At 43.1% G+C, this 23,484-nt stretch overlaps 1 protein-coding gene across 1 annotated transcript in view; it reads right to left on the reverse strand.

Moving 5' to 3' along the window:
* The window catches only part of LOXHD1 (lipoxygenase homology PLAT domains 1), a 1,115,079-nt gene that overhangs the window by 371,383 nt on the left and 720,212 nt on the right, over nucleotides 1-23,484 (reverse strand). Inside the window, exons 29-31 of the mRNA XM_086960347.1 lie at nucleotides 21,686-21,790; nucleotides 18,679-18,807; nucleotides 15,404-15,568 (exon numbers count right to left, since the gene is read on the reverse strand). Coding sequence (XP_086816473.1) covers nucleotides 15,404-15,568; nucleotides 18,679-18,807; nucleotides 21,686-21,790 — 399 coding nt within the window. The remainder of the gene's footprint in view (nucleotides 1-15,403; nucleotides 15,569-18,678; nucleotides 18,808-21,685; nucleotides 21,791-23,484) is intronic.

Genomic DNA, 23,484 nt, shown 5'->3' on the forward strand with positions numbered 1-23,484 from the left:
CTAATTTCCCAGAACAAATCAGGCCCTCTCTCTGAAGACCAGCTATAACTACTTGCCGACATCTATGTATAGTGTTCTGGTTAAAATACTGCCTGAACAAACTTTTGTGTTCGTCCCCTAGGGCTGGGCAACAGAAGAAAATATGACAACTGTCTTCTTTACAATAGTTACAAAGACGGCATGACATTTATTTGCTCAGCCTTTTCCAAGCTGATAAATTACACCGAAATTGGAAATTGCAGAGCCAGAGTTGCCAAAGCTTTAATTTTGCATTTAATCCATTCAAGTTACTGAGGTAATTCTGGGATTTTATTGGCCCTTACGTAGAGCTAACCATCCATGGAGGGATCTTTTTGCTAACACCTCTCTGTCCATCAAATGTGAGACCTCTTTGCTTATACCGTTAATGACTCTATTAAATGCAGTTTGGTGAAATGGATAAAGCCCAGAGTTACTCTACCTTAAAAGTGGATACATCCAGTTTAAAATATTCATATGCTGCAATATTTCACGTATTGCCTCCCATACTGTTGTGCTAAGTGTAAATCTTGTGTCATTTTTTATTTTATAACAAAACTCCAAATATCCTCCAAGACTACTTATGTTTTGTCTCCTAAGGCCAAACTCTAATCGGATTTGGGCTAGCGAGGCCTGACAAGGTAGACTGAACAGGCGACGTAAAGTTCCTACCATAAGGTTATCTACAATTTTATCGGCTTTCCCTCTTAATATCTCCACACCATACGTCAAGGAAGGAGCATGTTGAGCTGCCATTACTTGCAAAAGCGGCTTAAGGGTCAAGCCTGTTAAGGTGTTCCGTAGTGAGGCAAATGCATAACTAATGAATTGTTCCTTCTTGAAATTACAGCACACTGATTCTTAAATGAACCTCTAGAGTCGAATATCACCCCCAAATATCTGTACTCTGGTACAGATTCTAACTCTGTCCCTTCTGTACACAATGTTGGGCGAGAAGATATACCCCTTGAGACTAGCATAGTTTTAGTTTTACTTAAGTTGACCTATAAACCCATGCTCTGCAGCATACTGTGCAGTTTTATTAATTTACCGCTGAAGCCCCACCTATGCACAACTAGTCAAGACAATATCGTCAGCATACAGTAGATGGGAGACATTAAAACCGGCCACAGTCGGGGAGTGCAAGTTAATACTGGATAAATTCACGACACAACCCTTTGCACCCCCTACCGAGGATCACAAACAGAGGCAGCATGGTCGACACAAACAGCAATAGACACCATAACACAGTCTTGTCCTCCACCCCACGAGACGGCCCTAGCCAAAACTCCAGCTCCCCAGCACCAGAAAACATGGCGCACCGTCTGGCCTTATTAGAAAGTCAGTTAGAAATAATATTCCTGGGCCTAAATGAAATCCTAACTAACCTCGACAAAGTCCGAAAGCCCTAGCAATCCCGGCCCAGGGCTCCCACACCAACCAACTTCAACCTTCTAAAACACCCTATTGGGCCTCAACCACCCTCGTGACCCGGTTACAGAGTCCCACTAGAATTGAAGCAGCGATAATGGCACAGAGCCACATAGGAACCAAAGCCCCCCTGTCCCCGTACAGAGCCTACTAAGAAAGGAGGACGAGACCCCTACACAAAGACCTACTAGATCCATAGCCGTAATGTCTGCAGAAGAAGCAGCGGAACTAGCCTCCACATACGACTCTCCTCCCACAGCCTCCCCTAAATCCAAAATTCAAGTGATCACGGGCTTCAGAAGAGACTACCCCCCACTAAAACCTCTAGACCCCGCCCCTCCTCACTACCATTCCTAGGGCCACACCTGAAAAGAATCTCAGAAAAAAAGGGCTTTCCACCAACTGCATGCTCACTAACTGCAGATCAGCCACTAAGCATTCAAGAGAACTAGCAGAAGCCATCTTCTCTCAAGAGATAGACATTGCGTTCATCACAGAGACTTGGCTAAATTAGATCTCCCCTCCTTGCTTGGATATGCTTGTGCCCCCAAGTTTTACTATAATCAACAAAGATAGGAAAGATCAATGAGGTGGAGGTGTAGCTATCATTCACAAGGACTACATCGACATCGTTGAAATGAACACTTGTGAATATAGCTCCTTTGAATGCCTTACTGTCAACATCAAGACCAAGGACAATAGTACAATACTCTGTCACCTTCTCTATCACCCACCAGGTAACACCCCCAAATTCAGGGACCACTTCTCCGACCTGATTGCATGTTGCACACTCGGAGACGTTAACAACCTAATCCTTGGTGACCTTAACCTACGATGGAACGAAACAAACAACATGCTAATTCATACTCTAAACAATTTAATCTATGACAATAACCTATCCCAACACTGTTCAGAGGAAACTTACAACAAAGGAGCAACCTTGGATGCCATCATCGCTCATCGAGAAGCAATCACGATTGACTACATTTTACCTGTGGACTGGTCGAATCACCACATGATCTTATTCCACATCAACCAAAGAGTGCTATCCCTGCCACCCGTACAAGACCCACCCAAAAGGTCTAGAAATCTCACCAAGATTCCCCTTGGTGTGATGGAAGAAAGACTAAGCTCACTCCTCCCCAGCAGCAATGACCACCTCTCCACAACAAATCTCACCTCGCTCTACAATTCGAATATGGTGGTCTTGCTTGATCAACTAGCACCCCTGAAATAAAAAAAACCCAGAGCTATTCGGTCCAGATCATGGTTTGATTCAGACATCAATGAAGAAAGGAGACAACTAAGAGCCTCAGAAAGATGCCGGAGAAACAATCCTACTAGTATCTACCGCAATCAACTCCGAACAGTCCAGAAGAAGTACAACAGTCACAGCAAGAACAAAAAATCCAAGTTTTTCTGCTCCGCACTGGATAATACAAAGAATAGACCCAAAGAGCTCTTTAACATCATCAGACTACAAACCTCCAAACCCGCTACGTCCTTAGTGCAGCCATCCAAAGAAATTTGCGACAACTTCGCTAACTTCTTCAATGACAAGCTCTCCAAGATCGAGCACTCACTGGTCATCAATAGCCCCCCCCTTTCCAATAGCAGTCTGTCTGGGGCGTATGATAGTGCTCCCTCACCCCACACTAAATCCTAGTTACTCTTCCACCCTTTTCTAGAAGCTGAGATAGTTAAACTGATCTCCACCTCCAAGCCTTCTTCTCACATCCTAGACCCTCTACCCGCGCAACTGACCAAAAAGCTGAAATTCTCCTTAGCCCCACTCTGGTGCAAGATTATAGACAGCTCCCTAAAAAGCAGAATCGTTCCAGACTGCCAGAAAAGTGGGTCACGTCACCCCATTGCTAAAAAAACCTGGCCTGGATACAAACGATTTGAACAATTTCAGACCCGTCTCCAACCTTCCTCTTCTATCCAAAATCTTAGAAAGATGTGTACTCCAACAATTAACTCAACACATGGGCAGTATCAACCTCCTTGACCCCCATCAGTCTTGAAAGGCTCCAGCACAGAAACCGAGATCCTCAACATCATCAATGATATCCACAAATCACTTGACTCAGATCAATGCTGTCTCCTCCTTCTCCTGGACCTATCCGCATCATTCGACACAGTAGATCACAAACTTCTCATCAAGGCTCTCCAAGAAAGGGCCAGACTTCATGAGGTGGTCCTCAAATGGTTCTCTTCCTTCTTACACATTCGCTCCCAGAGAATCAAAATCAAAAACTTTGAGTCTGACCATCACCCAGTCAGTAGGGGAGTTCCTCAAGGGTCAGTGCTCTCCCCCCAAATTTTCAACATTTACATAGAACCCCTCAACACCCTACTCAAAAAAGCTAACATACCCTTCCACCTATATGCTGACGATACTCAGATTTACTTGGAAATCTCTTCTTAAAAAGACATTCAAAGACTCAATGGCCTACTGAGAGAAGAGCAACTCTGGCTGTCAAGTAATCATTTAAAACTGAATCCTGACAAAACCGAGTTACTCCTCATATCGAACATAGTAGAGAACCCCGAAATGGTCGATTGGTTAAAAACTTTTGATGCGCTCAATGGGAACCTCACCCTAGCCGACTCTGTTAAATCACTAGGCATCATGCTAGACCCGAAACTCGACATGACCAAACACATTAAGAACTCAGCTAAGAGCGCCTTCCTCAACCTGAAGCTATTGAACAAAAAATGTTTCATCCCGCCCAAAGATCTCAAACAAGCCACCCAGTCATTGGTGCTGTCAAGATTAGATTACGGAAAAGCAGTCCTCTCAGGAATAGCTAAATCACATCTTGCACCTATTAAAACTACTCTCAACGCGGCACATCTCACCTGCACTCAGAGAACTCAACTGGCCCCCAGTAGACATGCGGTCAAACTTCGGAACAGCCGGCCTCACACAAAAAGCCCTACACACCGGCAAACTCGAATACCTGGCTGCCAAACTCAAAAAAGCTGGTCCGAACAGGAACCTCAGAAGCTCAAACACCCTACCCGCTGAAAACACGAAAACAAAAAACCGCGGCCAGGTCCTTTGCCGGAAATGCGCCCAAAATCTGGAACTCTATTCCCCCTCAAATAAGAACTATTCCCTCCTTTGTTAAATTCAAAAGTCAGCTTAAAATCCTGTTCCCCCGATCGATCCCTAGTGAACCGATAGGAGCAGTCGGAGAGCTGAAGTCAACTCCTCACTCCGCTCCGACGCTGTGCCAACTAGACCACGAACCTGAACTCTTTGTTATTGTCATTTATTTGTATTTTTATTACGGGATTTTCCGCATCATTGTATTGTGTTTGTCCCGCTATGTAACCGATGTAAAGCGCTCCGATACCCTCCGGTCAGGTCAGCGCTATATATAACTTCTCAAATAAAATTTAAAAAAAAAATAATAAGAATACTTTTCAAAGCAGGGGGAATTTTAGCAAGGTAAAGCTAAACAAAAGGGAGACCGTTACACAGCCTTGTTTTAACCCATTCCTTGTAGGGATTTTTTTTAAACTGCTGAACTACAGCCCAGTCTGATTCTCGTCCAAGTATCTGTATACAGTAGTTAGATCACCCAGCAGCAGCAGATTAATAGTTTTAAAACTGGGACTGTAGTACTCGTAGGACGACTAGTAGAGAAAGTGATTGTAGGTCATGACTATACAGATATGCAACATGCTACATCCATGTTATTTTAACAGTGCATGTCCTGGTGTTTGCAAAAAAAAAATACTCTTTATAGTGCTGGGACAACCCTAGAGATGCGTCAAAGTGCTTTAAAACTTTGTGTTATAGCGAAGAGAGAGAAGGTTAAACAACAGTGACTGTGCCAATCACGATTTATTGCCAAACATGCCTATATTTATACATACATTATGTAGTTTTATATATCTATATATATATCTATATATATATATATATATATATATATATCTCTCTCTCTCTCTCTCTCTCTCTATATATATATATATATATATATATATATATATATATATATATATATATATATATATATACTAGCAGCCCGTCCCGACCTTGTCCGGGGGCAATCAGGCATCCCCGACTCCCGCCCGCCCCGACATTGTCCAGAGGGCCGGGCCCTCGCCCGGCCCGTCCCCCGCCTGCCCCGTCCCGCCTGCCCCGACATTGTCCGTGGGTCCCCTTACCTCAGCCGCCGCTCCTCTCCCGCCCTCCTTAGTCTACTGCTCCGCCGCTCCTCGCTCCTCACCGCCGCTGGTCACCGCTCCTCCCGCCTGTCCGCTGCTAGTCACCTCACCACTCCTCCCGCCTGTCCGCTGCTTGTTCACCTCAGCGCCGCTGGTCACCGCTCCTCCGGCCTGTCCGCTGCTCCTCACGTCACCGCTCCTCCCCCGCACCATGTCCGCCGCTCCTGGACGCCGCTCCTCCCCGCGCTCCTGACGTGAGCACGCACGTCGCGGCCGGCGCTACTTCGGAGGGACTACTTTTTTTTTATGTACATTTTTTATATAGCCTATAACCATCTGCACACCCTGACGATTACAACGGTGTATCGGGTGTGTGGATTGGCGCTGTGGTTCCCGAGTTTACCCGCCTCAAAGCCTCAAAGTTCTTCCTTTATTATAGTAGTATAGATATATATATATATATATCGAGAGGCATATATATATCATACTAATATACTTTTATACAATAAAGTCAACGGTCTACAAGTGCAGCGTTGCTACTGGGTGTGTCGCAGTGTGAAACCGTGTTCTTGTGGGTTAAAGTAATCAGTATATAATGGGAGTAGCAGCACAGTGGCAACGAGCCAGAGTAAATCAGCTAATGCAATGTGCTGTTTTTTTATGATAATATATACTGAAGGCATCTCCAGGCTGGCACGTGGCAGCTTAGGATGTCTTAAGATGTCTCCTGGTGATCCGAGGCTGCACAGTGTGGTATGTCAGGGGCGACGAAGATTGGCAGCTGGTTCTGGACTTGTCGCTGGGCTTGGAGTGCAGGGGACCAGGACGTCTGTGCAGCAAGGCATGAAGTACAAGCTGCCTGCAAAGATGCCAGGCATGACCTGCAGTTTTATACCCTTTACAGCAGGGTTCTGGATAGCCTGCCTGATATTGTATCGTATTGTATTGAAATTGCATTTATATAGCGCTTACTACCCCTGACGAAGCGTCAAATCTCTTTTTTGGCGAGTAGCACGCTATTCTGGGACCCATAGAGGATTAGTGTTGAATTAGTATAGTGAAACATGCAAGTGCATTTTAAGTGGTGGATAGGTTAGTCAGATATTTGGATTTGGAATGATAGCAGAAGGATAGAGGAGTACAAAGGTTTGTATGTATATAGCGCTTGTTGAAACACGCTATTCAGGAAGCCTATAAAGGATTAGTGGTGAATTAATATGGTGAAATATGAAGTAAATTCAGTGGTGGATATTAGTCAGGTATTTGGAGTGAGAAGGATAGCGGAGGGATAAAAGGGGAAGAAAGATTTACAATAGTAATCCTTTACGCTATACGTTACACATTATCTTTGACTAAGAATCTGATTCTAAGGTCATGATTAGAGAACCTGCTGTAAAAATAGGAGTAAACCGCCTCTGGAAATACTGATACGGCAAGGTTCGCCTTTTCCCTACTGTGGCATTTCCCTCTCCATTCTGAGTTCTCTGGTGAGAATGGAAATATAGGTAGTAATAATGCACGTTTACTCCCATTTCAAGCAAAACATTTGAGATAATTTATTTTTGCCTGCTCAAAATTTTTCTTTTCAATATTTCGAGAGAATAAACTGCAGCATCAGCAGCTTTTTTTTCAATGCTTATGATACCGGTTCAGGCGCTAACAATGTTTATAACCGTGGATCCTGTAATGAGGGCCAGGAGTACTGTTCCGTTGAAAGGCGAATCCATTCCGTGCACTTTGTATCCAACTCTAAGGCCCACATTTGGTTATTTTTTGTGCCAGGGTTGCGCGGCGCAGCTCCAACTCAAAATCCATGTTGGGATTTACCAAACCAGCAATTCAAGATTTCTCAGGATTTTGCGCATAGCACTATCTTACGTCGCCATGTGTCTGGAAGACATGACATGAATGGAGCATGGGCGTTCCTGTGCATCCAGCCATGTGTTTTGGTGCAAACTCATATTACTAAAGTCAATAAACATGGGTTTATGCCAAAATGGTGCACCTACCCGAGGCTGGACTACTGAGGAGAAATCTCTTTATTTCTCCTTGTTCCTTCCTCTATGCATGTGTGCTACATTCTGCAGCACACATATACAGAGGACAAAGACTCAAAGGATAGTTTTTTTATACAGGAAGGTACTCCTTGCTGCACAAAACCTATCCGGATCTTACCGCATGCAGCCTTGCAAGATGCAGTTGATTACTTGCTTACTTTTACAATTGGAGTGCAGCGGTTTCCTTTCTTCATTTTGGCCTTGCAAGATGTGCCAGGGTGCCTGCGTTGGCACTAGGCAGCCCAGAGTGCACCAGCGCAAGGAGTTGAAGGGCGCCATATCTTTGTAAATATGGTGCAGTCTTGTTCTCTCCCTTTCATGCAACGCAGCACAACTTCCCCTGGTGCGTTTCATGAAATCTTGGTAAATCTGGGGCTAAGTTTTCAAGGTTGGAATGAGGAGGGGTTTCAAGACATGGTAAAATATATCATCTTTTCATGAGAATAGCATACCTGGGAGCAGGGATGTCAAAGACAAACACATGGTACATACTCATAAACCGCACCAAATGAACTACAGAGAACCAGGTATGTATGTATCGAAACCACTCTGGTCTTCAATGCTGCCATCTCGTCTTACTAGCACGCATAACAGGCAAAGATCCTAGATACCCCCTAGAAACATTGTAAGCTTAAATGTGTATTGTAGCTTTTAGTTTGTGTTTCATACCAATAGTGTAACCCCAAATCACATTTTGGTACTGTTGGGAAACAGCGTACCAAGTTTCCTATGTATGGTTATAACAAAATGTGATAAAGATAGATTGCAGTAGTTGGTGCCCTGAATGGAGTGTATGGTTGAGAGAACGTGTATTCATAGAGGGGACATCTCAGAAAGTGTTGGGTAGCGTGATGATGGTCAGAAACCTACTTCAGCCATATTGCTGCAGGTTTGTTGATACATTCAGGCATCTCAGTGATGCACAAGAGAGTAAGGTAGATAGAGCTGCATCCATCTAGACACATCATCTCACATTGACCTCCATCGTTGGTGTGGTTTATGTCAGTTTACATGTAAGGCCTATTTGGCTGGGTAGCCTAAGTTGGTGGAAGGCTCAAACGGTTGGAAATGAAATTAATTGGGAAGGTTTTGGTGCATTGCCGAGAGAAAGTTACAGAGCTTTGCTGTCTGTACGTGTGGCAAACATTTTATGAACCCATCACCACCATACTAATTTTGTCTGCATGTGTGTACTTGCACACACCCATGCTGATCTCCATGTGTCTCAGAATGGTTCCTTTACTCATGATGTAAAGAGTGCATATATTTGCCCCTATTTTTCAGAAAAATAAGCTGAGCCCTGAAGCATTAAAATGAAAAAAATTAGTCTTAACACCCAGTTGGTTGTTAGTATTTTATTTACAAGGCTTGCCGCAGGATTCGAGCTTGTTTCTTTTGATTTCTGTTCTGTTTACTGAGAAGGTGCATGCATTGAGAATGTGAATTGTTCAGCCTCACTCTTCAACTCCTCTGACATCTTCAGGGACCTCCACTGCGAAAGGTGGGTGCCCTGATGCCCACCCAGGGCACCCACCATACCCCCATGGCCCGAGTCAGCTCCCTACATACAGCGGGAGATGCAGGGAGCAACTCCTAATGCTGCTCCCTCTGGGTGGGAGCAATATTTGATCTGTTTCCCTGCCCACTTCAGTGCGGGCAGGGAAACAGATCAAAAGTCTGCTCTCAGTAGGTGGGAGCATTTTCAAAGCTCCAGCCCCACTGGAAGCAGATTCAGTGTTTGCTCCTGCTAGGCCAGAAATTAAAAAATACTCCTGCCAAGTGAAAGCAATCACAGGTTTCCCTCACCGTGATGCTCCAGGTAGGGAAACCGCTATGTCCCAGGAGTGGGCTCCCTGGGACATAGCATGCGAGCCAGCCCTGGGGGATGGGTTCCCCGGGACCATCAGTGGCTTAGGGAGGGAGGCATGTGGTCTCCAATTCTTTACGTAATTGGCCTGAGGTGGGATCTCCGAGGCCTTTTGAGGCTCGGAGAGGGGGGCCGGGACATCCACTCCCCAGATAAAGTAATTTTGGCCCCAGCCGTCGGCTTCCCGGAGCCTCTGGAGGCTCGGCGATAGGGGCCAATCAGCCCCCCTTCCCATTATGAACACAGCCCCGGGCATGAGCTCCCCAGGGCATAAGGTTATTAAATGCCCTTGGGCTAAGTTGCGCATTATAAGATGTTTTATTCATTCATTCATTCATTCAAATGTGGCTACCATTTTGCTTTTCACAATTGTTTTTAGCAAACAAGAGTGTTGTGGGATTGTGGCATTGTTTGCCAATTGCTTTTTCTTTTTGACTCTGGGGTGTCCCTCTGGGTCCCCTCATGGGGCCTAGGGTGTAAGGGTATCCTTAACCTTCCCCCTTATAGTATTATTATTTTGTTTTACTTCAGGGCAGGGACTTCCTGAGTCCTGTAATGCTACCACTGGAATCCTAAAAGGGGTTCAAGTACAGCATTACACAAAACACAAACTTAACAAATCTTAAAAACAAACCAAACAAAGCCACAGTGGCTTCTACTGAAGAGGACGCATCTTTTGGTACTGTTGTTTCTGTGTTATGTCGTAAAAGTCCTTATGTATAATTTTTCCTCACCCACTGTTTTTGTTTACACTGTCAATCATTTTTTATGTGTTTTGTATGTAACCTTGTGAACACCACTATCTTACGATTGTATTGTTCTTTATATTATTATCTTATAACATTTTGGATACATTTTGTTACTGTGTAGTGGTATTGTTTTTATGTGATGTAGTAATCATTTTTCTTGTTTGTTTTGTTTTAATGATTTGTTAAGTTTGTGTTTTGTGTAATGCAGTACTTGCACCCCTCTTAGGATGTCAGTTTTAGATTTGCACCAGGTTCGGGTAACAGGGCAGCCCCTGTTTGTTGTAATTACCTGTAATGCTACCAGCAACTTTTTTTTCAAGCTGGCAGCCGAAGCAGTGTGCTTACTCCCGCCGGAATCTGACTCCAGCAGGAGCGAGCTGGCCCAAGGGAAATAAAGCTGCCTGGGCCAATCAGATCACTCAATTTTTAAACTGGTGCTCCCGCGAGAGTCTCTCAAGACTCTCAGGGATCCAACTGTTCAGATATACAAATATTTTTGTCCCTTAATTTCACCAAAACTACTGAACATATATACACCAAATCATAAAAAGAACAATCTGCAGACCAAGATCTAGCTTCCTACCAAATTTAGTAAAATCTGTTCATCATTTTTTGCTGTAGCCTTGTCTAAAGAAGTCTATGGAAAATGCATGGGACTTTTGTGTTTTGGGACCCCTCCCTTTTTTCTTGCCTCCCGCCTAACAAATCACCCTGAAACTTTACAGGAAGGAGCTCTGAAGTGGATGGACATTACATTTGAAAATATTTGTTAAGATTCGTCGAATGGAGCCAAAGTTAGTAGCAAACCAAAAAAAACTCTCTTCTATGATGAAAATCCCTAACTATAACTACTTAGTGTCGACCACCATTTAATTCAAGTGTATATATTTATATATATATATAAATATAACTTCCAAAGTTTGCTCAGAGATAAGTCTGCACACCTAGGCAGGTAGGTAACAACCTTTTTTAAATTAAAACAAGCAGCTTCACATTCGATTTTCAGTCCTTTGGCCTTACACGTTTCTGGGAATTCTTTCCCCTTCATCAGAGGCCAGCGTGAGCAAAGTCCAATGAGGTGCACTGCCTTGTACCCTGCATTCTATTTATATTTCAATTGGACTCCGGTGTGCCAGTGCATTCAATCAGCTTTCCCCATGCACGCTGGTACATGTAGTCAATTCTGCACTTTTAAATCCCTTCAGTGGGTTGATTTGCTCACGTCGTTTTTAGGACAAGTTCCAGAAGCCCTCCATTGAGCCTCTGTATGAGACTCTGCTTGCTAAGTGACTTTGCCTGCCACACAGATCATGGCGGAATTGTTCCTCCATGCAGACCCCTCCTGTTCAATGGGGCGGTGCGTCAACTATATAAATATATACACTTGAATTAAGTTTGTTTAAAAACATTTCCAATGGGGTGTTATTCTCAGTCCCTGCCTGCATTGTTTTCTATGTGAAGGTGTTGCAGTACCTGTGAATGGCCAAGTGTGGTTCTTGACCCAACTCCAAGGCTGGGTTGGAGTACACGTACTATTGTTTTGTTACCTATAGTGCTGTAGCCATTGTAAAAGTGTACTTTGTGAATAGTAATGATATTACTCTCTGGTGGGTGGGTGTTTGTAGTATCCTGCTCCCTCTTAAAACCCTCCTCACTTTTGCTAAACCCTGCCATTTTGTAGTAAATATTCCCTATTTTCCCACCACTTCATATGTCCCTCCTGCATTTACTAATAAGTAATAAGCTTACATGGGCAGCGAGTTCCCCATAGAACACAGATGGGATGTGTTTGTGAATTGTATCTTGTAGTAGGCAAGTAGTACTGCTGTAGAAGTACTTTACGCACAACAAAATGCAGTTTGTGAATCAGGCCTATTGTGTACAAACATTATCTAATGTCACCCCATTAGAGTTAATAATAAAAAAATAAAACCCAATGAAGAGATATTTTTGTAAATGGGTGTTAGATCACAATTTTAATGTCAGACAAGATCTTTGTTATTGATATTCTTGTACACCTGTGGCCAAGTCTGCCAAAAAAGTGAAAACCCAAGCAACTAATTCCACCATACTGCACCCATTCTTTTGCTCAGGGATGTAAAGGTTAAAACAAAAATAGAAGGATAGGGAGTTAGAGTGAGGATTCAAACCCAAAGAAAATAAGGCCAGAGAGAAACTCATAGTACGAAGTGTACCATGATGCTGTTGAAAAGTATTTCTACTGTGGTGCACATATAAAAGTGATGGGCTCAAACTGTAAATGTAAAGGGCTATTAAATGAACAAAGGAATTGTGAGTACCCAAAACCTGTGTGTGGCGGTTGTTCAAAGAGATACTGTTGTGTGGAAAGAAACAGGGGCGACTTTGCTAATTTCCAAACTATGTCAAGGAGCTGAAGCAACAGTGTTTTACAATGAGATGAGCTTAAGGAAAGAAGGCAGTGGGTTACCAGGTTGACTGGTGCCTGAAGTGTGCACACACAGAAAGATGTACCTAGCAACTGGAACAATTTTAAACCAGTTTCCTTCTGACATTTTGTTGCAAGATACTAGAAAAGTGGACCTTTCGACAACTGTAGGCCAACTCCAAGCAGGGTTTAGGCTAGAGAGAAGTTCTGAGCTCATGGTACTATCAGTGCTGGATGATCTGTTAAGACCTGTGGACAATGGTAACACTGAAGTCTTTGTCTTGTTGTACCTGTCGGCAGCCTTTATAGATCACACCATATTGCTTATGAGACTTAGTGAAGTAGACATTTAGGGCACAGTTCGAAACTCGGTTAAGTCCTTCCCAACAGCTCAAGAACAGATAATCAGGCTGCTTCTGTGTTAGTCTTAGTCCCATTAAAGATTATCTTTGGGGTTTTTCGGAGTCCAGAGAGATTTTTCAAATCCAGCAACCAATAGAGACAGGTTAGGTTACATGCCAGATTAGCTTTGCAAGACGGTTGATTTTTGTGATTTTCTTGAAGACAACGCATTACAAATAGAGCTGTTAGTTGCCTAAAGCAATCTTGGAAATGTAATACGTCTTCATGGCCAGAAGTTATGGGCCTTCCACCTAAACGCTAAAAGTTGGCTAAGAACCTCAGGATATACATCAGTGCTGGTCAATACCTAGAGTCTCAGGTGGGAAACGTGTAGAGCGCCTGCTTTTGACAAATGAAAGGACTTAGAAACATTTTACTTTTTGTTAACCAGCATTTTCCCATTTCAGTGGTAAATGCTCTAGTGCAGTCCTGACTGGACTATGTCAGCTCAATCTATTTGGAACTGCACAACAAGTCATCAACAAGTCATCAGCTCCAATGAGTCCAAAACAACACTTTCTACCTTATTACTGGAACCAGAAAGAAATAACATATCTCTACAGTCCTGCGCTCGCCTCATTGATTCACACTACAAGACTGCGCAAGCCTCTGGTAATGGTACACAGAGCTATGTAGGAGCACTCTTCTTAATTTATGGCCTCACATTTTCACTTCATGTATCTCAGCCTGACCTTCGATCGCATAGCCCAACATTGCTAAAAAATCACAAAACCAGAACATCTCCTATTGACCTCTTTAGTTTTTGTTGCTTCTGGAGGTTATGTGTTTATTTCTTACTGTGTCAAATGCTCCAGTGAACGTGAGCTATTTAATTAATAATTTATAACACATCTGTGCCATTAAAATTTGGGAAATAAAAATCTCAATGATTTGTCCTGTGTCCTATATGCATATAATAATCAAAATCCATAGAAACTCAAGGGCACTATGAACTCTTTCTTCAGTTTTCATAAAGATCTTCATAACGCATATGCAAAACCTAAGCTAAAGGTCACCAGGTCTCAATAAATAGACCTAAAGTCTATAGGGGCAGATTTACAAGCTCCTTGCCCCACTTTTGCGTCAATTTTCCCATGTTAAAAGTGACGCAAAATTGGCGCAAGGGGCTTGTAAATCAGCCCCATAGTGTCTACAGTCCTAAAAGCCAAGCATAGGAACCAACCAACTGCGTTGATTGGATGCTTTTATGTTATCTCTGATAGAGTGCTTTCAAATACTTGAGATTAGGGTACATTGGTTCCATGTGTTGGTGCTCTGGTCAGTGGCCCCAATACACTTGCCATTCTGTTTTGGTAACCTTTTTTGAGGCCGTGCACTTGAATATATAAAGGAAACTCTAGCCATCCTACTCAACTAATATTTGATAAAAGTCCTGTATTGTGATTGTTACAAATTTCCATATTACACTTTCAAACCATGCATCACCCCCTATAGCACGTGCCATGGCTTTTATCTATGGATTGATCCATGAGATGCTACCTATTGATTAGACTGTGTATCTCTGCTTTCTTTGTCTTGTTATAATATTATCAATCTTCACTGAGGTTAAGATGTAAGCTTTCATTAAGTGATCCCAAAGCTTTCTTATATGGATCTTGAGCTACCTGGAAGGTGTTGGTGATAACCTAGAATTATCTATCAAGTTATCAGTGTTATGAAGTGGAACTAAGTAAACACATAATTAAATAATAATATGTGCTTATATTGCACTGTTACTGCAGGTACTCCTATATTCCAACACAGAAGTACTCGTTCCTTAGACGTCAAAAGTGATGTTAAGTCCCATTAGTCAAATTAATTAGAAAATTGTATATTTTATTGTAACACATTTCATATGAATATTTTTAGTGCTTCGCTTATAGTTTGGTTTTGGACACAACAAAAAACAATAGTAGGAAACTGTACATGACCATGAGAATTTTGGTTTGTCATTAGGATTTTCAAAGCAGAAATATATTGACCTAAGAGGCAACTTTGCTGTATGTAAAGATCTGTTAAAAAGAAACAGAAAAAACTAGTTATCTGAGTTTCTTAGTAAATCGGTGGGGTATTCATCTTTGGATAAAAACGCCCTTATATTTCTGAAATGCTGTGCATAATTGAGGACTGAACTAAAAGAAATAAGGCCTATACAAGGAAAAAAGCAAGGCATTTGTGTTTTCATACCTCCAGTATGTGGCATCAATGGCCCAGGAAATTGATGTTAATGTTAACTTTATGCTTTGCAATAAGGTGATGATAATACAACAAGCTGAGCAATACATACATGGAACATATTCCTCTTTTTGAAGTTCTGAAGGAAAAAGAAACCTCTCTATGGCACCGTCATCCTCTTTCTTGTCCAGCCAGCGACCACATGGAAACTTCATCCGTTGTCCAAGAGACGGAGCATCAATTTCCACCCAGTCCAGGAACCAGCCTGCTGAGCTACCTGCATCAAAACATGAAACACCATTGTCTTTTCATCTCATGTCAGGACACATGATTAGTCTTTAGTATTTTGGTTAGATGGTCTTCAGAAAACATAGGTAAATCTGAGGCGCTTTGTTGTGCATTTATAGATAACATTAAAAACTTCACTGCAAGTACAACCAGGTCAAAAAGGAACAGATTATTTTTTACAAGCATCAGGAAGCTTAAATACCAAAAGTGCCAACTTTCAATCGACTTAGGTTAAGAACAGATGCAGGACAGATGCCAGAGGTAAATTCAGCTGGTTAGCTGCATGCTCAGAGAGGTGCTGGCTGCATTGGGAGTTTGGATACATTCTATACAAAACCACATTACACAGTTACTCATTATGTATCCTTAATGTATAGGTTTATTAAATGCAGTTCTCATTTTTTTAAACACTACTGCTTGGTCCTGCCTTCATTATTTCTAAATGCGTTTATGGCTAATATTATTATTGCTTGACCATTATTGCAAATGCAATAAATATCCCTGCCAGGCTTACAATAGTACTAGAGATCTCTTGAATTCAGATGAAGGTTAATTCCCATACACTTTACATACTGTGTAGAATGTACACGTTTTCGTGAATGCGCTTCATACATATTTTGTTATTGTTATCTGCTCATCTTCCTTTCCTTATGGCTTTTATATTTATTATTCTAAAAAAGGACGATCCAAGTGGGTAATAAGTGCTTTGCGTTTTGGGCACGTAGTAATCCCTTCATTAGGATCAAACTGGTATGTTGCCCCACAAGAGCCTCTCAAGTGTGTTAGGTCCTTATGGCACTGTGATGCTCTCTTGATGCAGAATACAAGTAGTCTGCTGATGAAGGGATTATCACTTCCCTGAAATGTTTAGAGAGCATTAACCATTTGGATCATCCTTTATTTGAATAATAAATAGAAAAGCCATAAGGAATATTTATTGGTATTAGTAGATAAACATGTAAAAATAAATCTGAAGATGTGCATTTGCAAGTTTGTATGCCCTCTTTAAGTGACAAAGCATTGCTGCATGTCTGGAATACCCTAATAGTGGACTGGGAAAAAGAGGACCCATAAGGGTCTCATGTGTTTTTGTACATCTGCTTGTGTGCAATTGGAACTGACACAACTGTGTAGAGGTTACTGTTCCTCAAGAACTTTTGGAAGTCAAGTCGAACGAGCCTCGAGAGACCGATTCACCAATATAGCATCAAACAATGCACACCAGGGCCCACATGCATCAAGGTATTTAGGAGTCGCAAACGGTGCGAATCGGTAAATTCGGCCGTTTGTGATTCCTAAATATCTTTTTTGGATGCATCAAACATTTATTGGAAAATCGCTATTTTCAGCGAATTCCAAAAATGCAATTGCTTTTAAGGAATCACAAATTTGCGATTCCTTAAATGCAATGCATGATTGCATTTTAAATTGCGAATTCGCAATTAGGGGGTGCAAATTACCACGAGGTTGAACCTCGTGGTAATTTGCGAAAAAGTTAAAAAATGCTCAAAATTGCATTTTAAGCACTATAATGTTACAGACACACATGTCCCTAGGACATGTGTGTGTGAAACATGCACTTAAAAATGCATTTCAGGGGTGCAGGGGGGGGGTCATTTGGACCCCCCCTGCACCCATGTAATGCATTAACATTTTGCGAAACGCAAATAGAAATTCGCAAAATGTCAATGCCTTCCCATTGATTCCTATGGGCCTTTTGGCCCTTAGGAATCAATGGGAATTGCGAAATCGCAATTAAGAATTCGCATAATCCTTGCGATTGGGTAAAAATTGCGACTTTCACCGAATCGCAAAAATTATGCAAATAAATTAATGCATCCCATTTTGCGATTCCTTATTTGCGATTCCCTATTTTTCGCAAATAAGGAATCGCAAAATGTCCCGATGATGCATGTGGCCGCAGGAGTAGTTTCCATAATTGCAGAGCAAGGATAAAGATGAGAGTGAGTGCTGCATCAGAGCCAGGGGTGATACATGATCTTAACTTTACTTTAGCCTTGACTGTAATTACAGCTCCCTGATATAGAATATCTAGCTTATGTTCAGCCTTAAGGAACATATATTTTTTTATAGAAATGTTTTTGTTATTAATGGCATTCCTACTCTAAATTCTCATTGTATCTTCTTTTTATTTCAGATGCCGTTTTTATTGTAAAGCCCTTTCATTCAGTTACATCCATTGATTCTCTTGAAAGTATCAAAGTGAGAATTCCATTTTACCAGGCGGATACCTGTCTTTGCCTCACAAGGCATAGGTCCAATAATATATCCTATACATTAGTGAACTAAACTTCAAACCAAACTAGCTTGTAAACATGATGAAACATTTTAAGCCTTTCCAAAAGCAGATGTAAGAACATTACCTAACTCAATAATTCTATTTAAAACAATTAAGGATGAAAGGTGGAGTTGGCTTTCAGGTGACACAAAGATTTAATCGGTAGGCACATCATCTTAATATGCGGATTGAATAGAGTCAATCACACTCCCAGATGCCCTCAAACTAACACTATTCTTTTTCCATCAGTGAATCTGATTTTCATTAAATGTTCCTTGAAGCCTTTGCCCTTTCGATGATTTCTCGCAAGACACGAGAAACGTTAGCTTGGAGGCAATGGTAAAGTCTTGAGGACCGAAGGATTTTTTTGTTCGGGCGGCAATGTTGACTGACGGTGAAGGTGCGGCATTAAACAAAACCTTTGAGTCAAGCTCCATTGAATCCTGTGATAACATATGCTCAGCTTTTACACTGTCGTAGCACCTGGCAATTCAGAAAGTCCATCAAGAAGTCAGTTTACCCCTGATGATGGGTATATACAGCATTTCGAGTTACTGAAAACCCAAGTCCTGGTGACAACTTAAACTTAAGCACTAAGGTGGATCTAAATATCAACAAATATAAGGATACTACTTAAAAAGATGGAACTTAAGATCTCAGGTTTGCAGCAACAAGCACATTGACACACATTTTAAGTCATGGATTTCACTGCCATTCCAGGCCACGATACATGTTCTACAACTTTATTAAGAAGTTTCTGTGCGTTGCTGTAGAAACCCAAATCTAGCAATCTTTCTTACCTTTGTTATCATGTCCTATTTTTATTTTCTTCAGATCCCCAATATCGACAGCTTCCACAGTGAACACGTCTGTTTTCCCACGCTCAAATTTGTTTTTGTTTGTTTTGGATGCTTTCAGGTTCATGAATCCTATTTTTGTTAAGAAAAGAATGTGTGTAGAGAGTAAAATATAAATTAAATACTTGTTTGCATAAAAAACATAAAAATCGCAGAGTACTGTGCTAAATTAGAGACAGTGGTCATGACTGACAACGAAAAGTTAATTTCTATGTTTAATTTGATGCGCAAATAGGTAAATGCACTACGGATGTTCATAAAATGTGGAATACCACCAGAAAATGGATATAATCCTGATTTGCCAGTAAGGTGTTCTTTTAAGCATGAATAAATCTACTGACACAGGTGGCTAGTGGATGTTTCTGGGGGGAGTGCTACCAAAATATCGGTATCGGACTATTGTCTGACATAGGTGGTTTGTCCTACATATCGTCCACTAAATTATATCCCCACTGGAGTTAATAATCAAAATTCTACACCCGATTAGATACTATTCATTCAAATAATTTGTAGGAAAATTGTAGTATTTATGACTAACAATATTTCGGTATCTCATATTCTGACATGCAACCATTTTTGGGAGGGACCACCTGCAAAAGTAGAAGAAAGACCCACAAAATGCTTAATGTTTGCAGGCAGCCTCTCACCTCAAATACATTCTAAATGTATGTTAGTCAAGGGCAAGAGTAAATGTGCATGCATTGAAAGCAAGAAAGAGGCAGGAACACCCCTAGAAATGAATGTAACGGAAAGAGGTTTTTCCACACTGCAAAATATTTTCTCGGTAAAGGAAATAAAACAGTTTTCGCATTCACAAGTCACTCAATGGCATTCACCTAGAAAGATATTAATAAACAATTAAACCTAAAGATAGATAGTACAGGGGACATGGTCTGGATGTTGCAGATGGCAGCCACTATCTAATTCGGCTATGTGTCGCCCATCCAACTTCCTGTCTCATCCTCACTTAAACGATCATCTACTGAGTCATCCTAGAGGGGTGGATCGCAGTCCTTTCTCCGTGGCAACTGACAACCCCGAAACCAGTCCAAGGACGATGAGCGGAGAATTGCGCGAGGCTGGCAGACCCCGGTGTGGCCTTCCTGCACCTAATGCGAGGTTCTCAGCCCCAGTGAAGAGGTCGGCAGGTGTTGCTACTAGAGGAGTGAGCGCCATGCTGCCGCATAGATAGGCACATCTGACCCCTCCCTCTCCCGTATGTGAACGTCATGGGAGCACACAGTGGAACGATTGACAGAGAGCACTGGGGTTCAGCCAGCGGGGCATGTGCCTTGGGGCGGCCCGAGCCATGAGAGACAGCTGGCTCTGGAATGGAGCAGTGTGGGGTTACCAAGGCTGCTGGGGCTGGATCCTGCCTCCAGGGACCTGACTTACTGGTGCCTTATCCCAGGGCTTTCCCGCGGTGAGTGGACACACAACAATCACCTCTGCAAGGCCCTGGGGATTGATGGGTGCCACTGCAGGCCTATAGGACATGCATACTGCCTCCCCTTGGGATTGCGATTGGGGTGGGGGTGCCACATGGGACTGGAACATCTATGCTAGTGGGCCCTGAAATCAATGCAGACCACGCAGGGTGCTGAATGCCCGTGAAACGTATTTGCTTTGCGGGTATGTCGCTAGGGCCTCTGTAGGACTGCTCGTGCCGCACTGTGCTGCCCCAGCCTGGACGGAAGGTGCGGTCGTCTAGAGACAACGATCCCAGTTGGCTGGCATCTGTGGCCTTGACATGGCCAAAGACGAGATTCCACCACAGCAAAAGCAAGGGAACTTGGACAAATGTACGGAAGCGACTACAAAGCAGCAGAGACTCTGGAATCAGGGAGCAGAGCAGAAGGTGACGGGGCTGACATCACCATGACACTCTCTGCCATTACCCACTCATGGGAAGGCCTTGAGGCCAAGATTGGGGCTGTGAGCTCAGATGTCATGCTCCTCTTCCAAGACTTGTGCCGAGATGTGGGCAGAATAACGGAGGCCTAAAAGTGTCTGCACTACAGCTATCTGTCTAGAAACTCTCCACTATCTCAAAAGAACTGCCAGAATGGGTCGAAGACGCAGAGGAAAAAGACCGACAAAATAACATCTGCCTTTTCGGCTTTCAAGAGGGCTGAAAAGGGCCCTCCCCGGAAGCCTATGGATTGATGGCTGCGCTGCATTATGTCGACAAATGCCCTGACCTGCTGCTTCATTGTGGAGCGGGCTCATTGGGCCCTGGCTCTGAGGACGCTGCCAGGGGGTGCACTGGCCAGACCCATCCTCATTCACATCCTGAACTATCACGCTAGAGATGCCATCCTCGGGCACGCCTACAGTCAAGTCACATTACTGTACTAGTCTCACAAAATACATACACACCAAACTTGTCCTACAAAAACGCAAATCCTTCCTGGAAGCTAAGAAGAAACTATGCAAGCTCAACATCGATGCATGCTTCTTTACCTTACTCGACTCAAGGTGATATAACAGGACCAAACCTTCTAAACACTTTTCAACCCAAGGCCTACCTGAACTCAGATGACTGGGTCTCCCAAGGTGCAGGGGGAGATGAGCGCTGGTTTTAAACAGTTGAGATGGGCCCCACTTGGGGTGGTGCAGGGCCAGTGCCCAGTTGGTGCTGAATGCGCACTACCGGGAAAAGTACTTTCCCACCCCTGAAGCAGCTGTTTATTTAGTCATATCGTAGGGCATAGAACACCCCTGAATAATATTGGGTATAAAGGTAGAGGCTTCACCGAAGAGAAACATGTTTTCCCCATGGAGGAAAACAAAGAGAGCAAGTTGTTACTCTTCCATTCCTCTCCTTCTGAATCAGGCCTTGTATTCTCACACTCTCCTTCTCACACAAAACCCCTTCTTACTAAGTTTGTACAATGTGCATTCGGTTTGCCCACTCGTTTCACATAATGGCCATCTGCATCTTTCTCACCGGTGTCATCCTTCTCTCCATACAGAATGAGGTACACGTTAGCATCGGTCCCAGAGTTCTTCTTATCTCCTGTCTTCACTTTCACGGTGTAGGTGGTGGACTTAGCTGTGAAAGAGCAGAAGCCAGTCTGAGTATATGCTTGAATGCGTTGCACAGATCAAGAATAATTTGACACACAAAAATAATGATCATTTCTTACCACTCACACATTACCTAAAATGACTACATCTAATATTTACCGCTCCAGCCTGCATTCAACACTCCCAGGGCGCACACCTCAATTATCTAAGAAGATATAGATACAAGTAATGCTACTGATGATGACGATACAATGCATGGGTGGAGTAGTGAGGTAGGTAGGGTGTGTATAGTTCCCTTTGAGTGTAATGAGTAGAACAGGTAAAGGTTCCTATATATATGTGATGTCATGGAATGTTATATGGCAGTAAGAGATGGAGCAGAGCTGAGAAGGCTGTGTACATCCTTGTGCAGAGATACATGAAATAAACTACAGGGAAACAATACATATGTGTACGTCACACCTACAATGGGATTCTGTAATCCCTGTCTAAACGCCAGTCATTAACCTCTTTAAATAAGCAACTTGTGATGTTCAAGTCGTAAATTATAATGAAAAGATGTCAGAACTCACACCACTGCCATGAGACATCAGGGAACAGCTTCAAGGGCGTATCATCGGGTGACCCCGGAGATGCTGGCCCAGGCCTTACAGGACCATCCCGTCTCCTTTACCGGTGATCTGGATAAAGATCTTGAAACCCTGCAGATGTGGCTTGTAGATAGGTTGAATGATCTAGCCCCTGTGATTCCCCCCCCCGGACCACCTTGAAACGGGTCTCTGCCCCTTGGTTCACCGAAGTGCTGGCGCACTCCTGTAGGCAGTGTAAAGTTGCCGAAAGGGCATGGCGGTCTCAGTACGATGCCGAGGCAAGGCTTACCTATAGATCAATGATCAAAGCCTACCATCTGGAAGTTTTCCAGGAAAAAAAATACTATTTTGCTAGGAGAATCGAGGATGCAGCAAACTCCTGTAAGGAGATTTTCTCGATTGTTAGGGAATTTACGACCTTGCGCCCTAACTCAGCTCAGGCTGCTCCCTCTGAGACATGGGCTGCCACCCTTGCCAACTTTTTCACCATTAAAATTAGTTTGATACAGGATTCCTTTCCTTCGAGGCCGGTGGATGGTTATCTGAACCTCCTGGAGGGGTCAGTCCATCCTATTACATCAGGCCCAGTTCTGGCTGTTTTCCCGCCACTCTCGATACCTTCGTCGCTGACACTCATGACGAATCTCAAATCTGGCTCACCCCTTGATCCTTGTCCGGCCAAATTCCTAGCTAAAATGGCAGCTATTGTCAATCCTCTTGCCAACCCAATTTTGAACCTTTCCCTGAGTCAGGGGGTAATTCCGCAGACATGGAAGCAGGCTATGGTAAACCCCCTTCTTAAGAAACCGAGCCTTGCCCCAGAAGTCCCTGCCAATTATAGGCCCATCTCGCTTCTTCCTGCATTGGCTAAGATCCTTGAGAAGCATGTACATGGTGTGCTTTCCAATTTCTTGGAGTCTCACGAGCTATTACATGCCTCTCAATCTGGCTTCCGCCCCAATTTAAGCACCGAGACGGCGCTATTGGAGGTATCGGAGGCCGTCAAGGAGGCGCTGGATTCAGGAGGCAGGGCTATGCTGGTCATGCTTGACTTGTCGGCGGCCTTCGACACCGTCCCCCATGAGGGTCTCCTCACAAGACTCCATGAAATCAGTCTGAGGGGGACGGT

This window comes from Lissotriton vulgaris, chromosome 3_1 (assembly GCF_964263255.1).
Source record: "Lissotriton vulgaris chromosome 3_1, aLisVul1.2, whole genome shotgun sequence".
NCBI classification, from domain to species: domain Eukaryota; kingdom Metazoa; phylum Chordata; class Amphibia; order Caudata; family Salamandridae; genus Lissotriton; species Lissotriton vulgaris.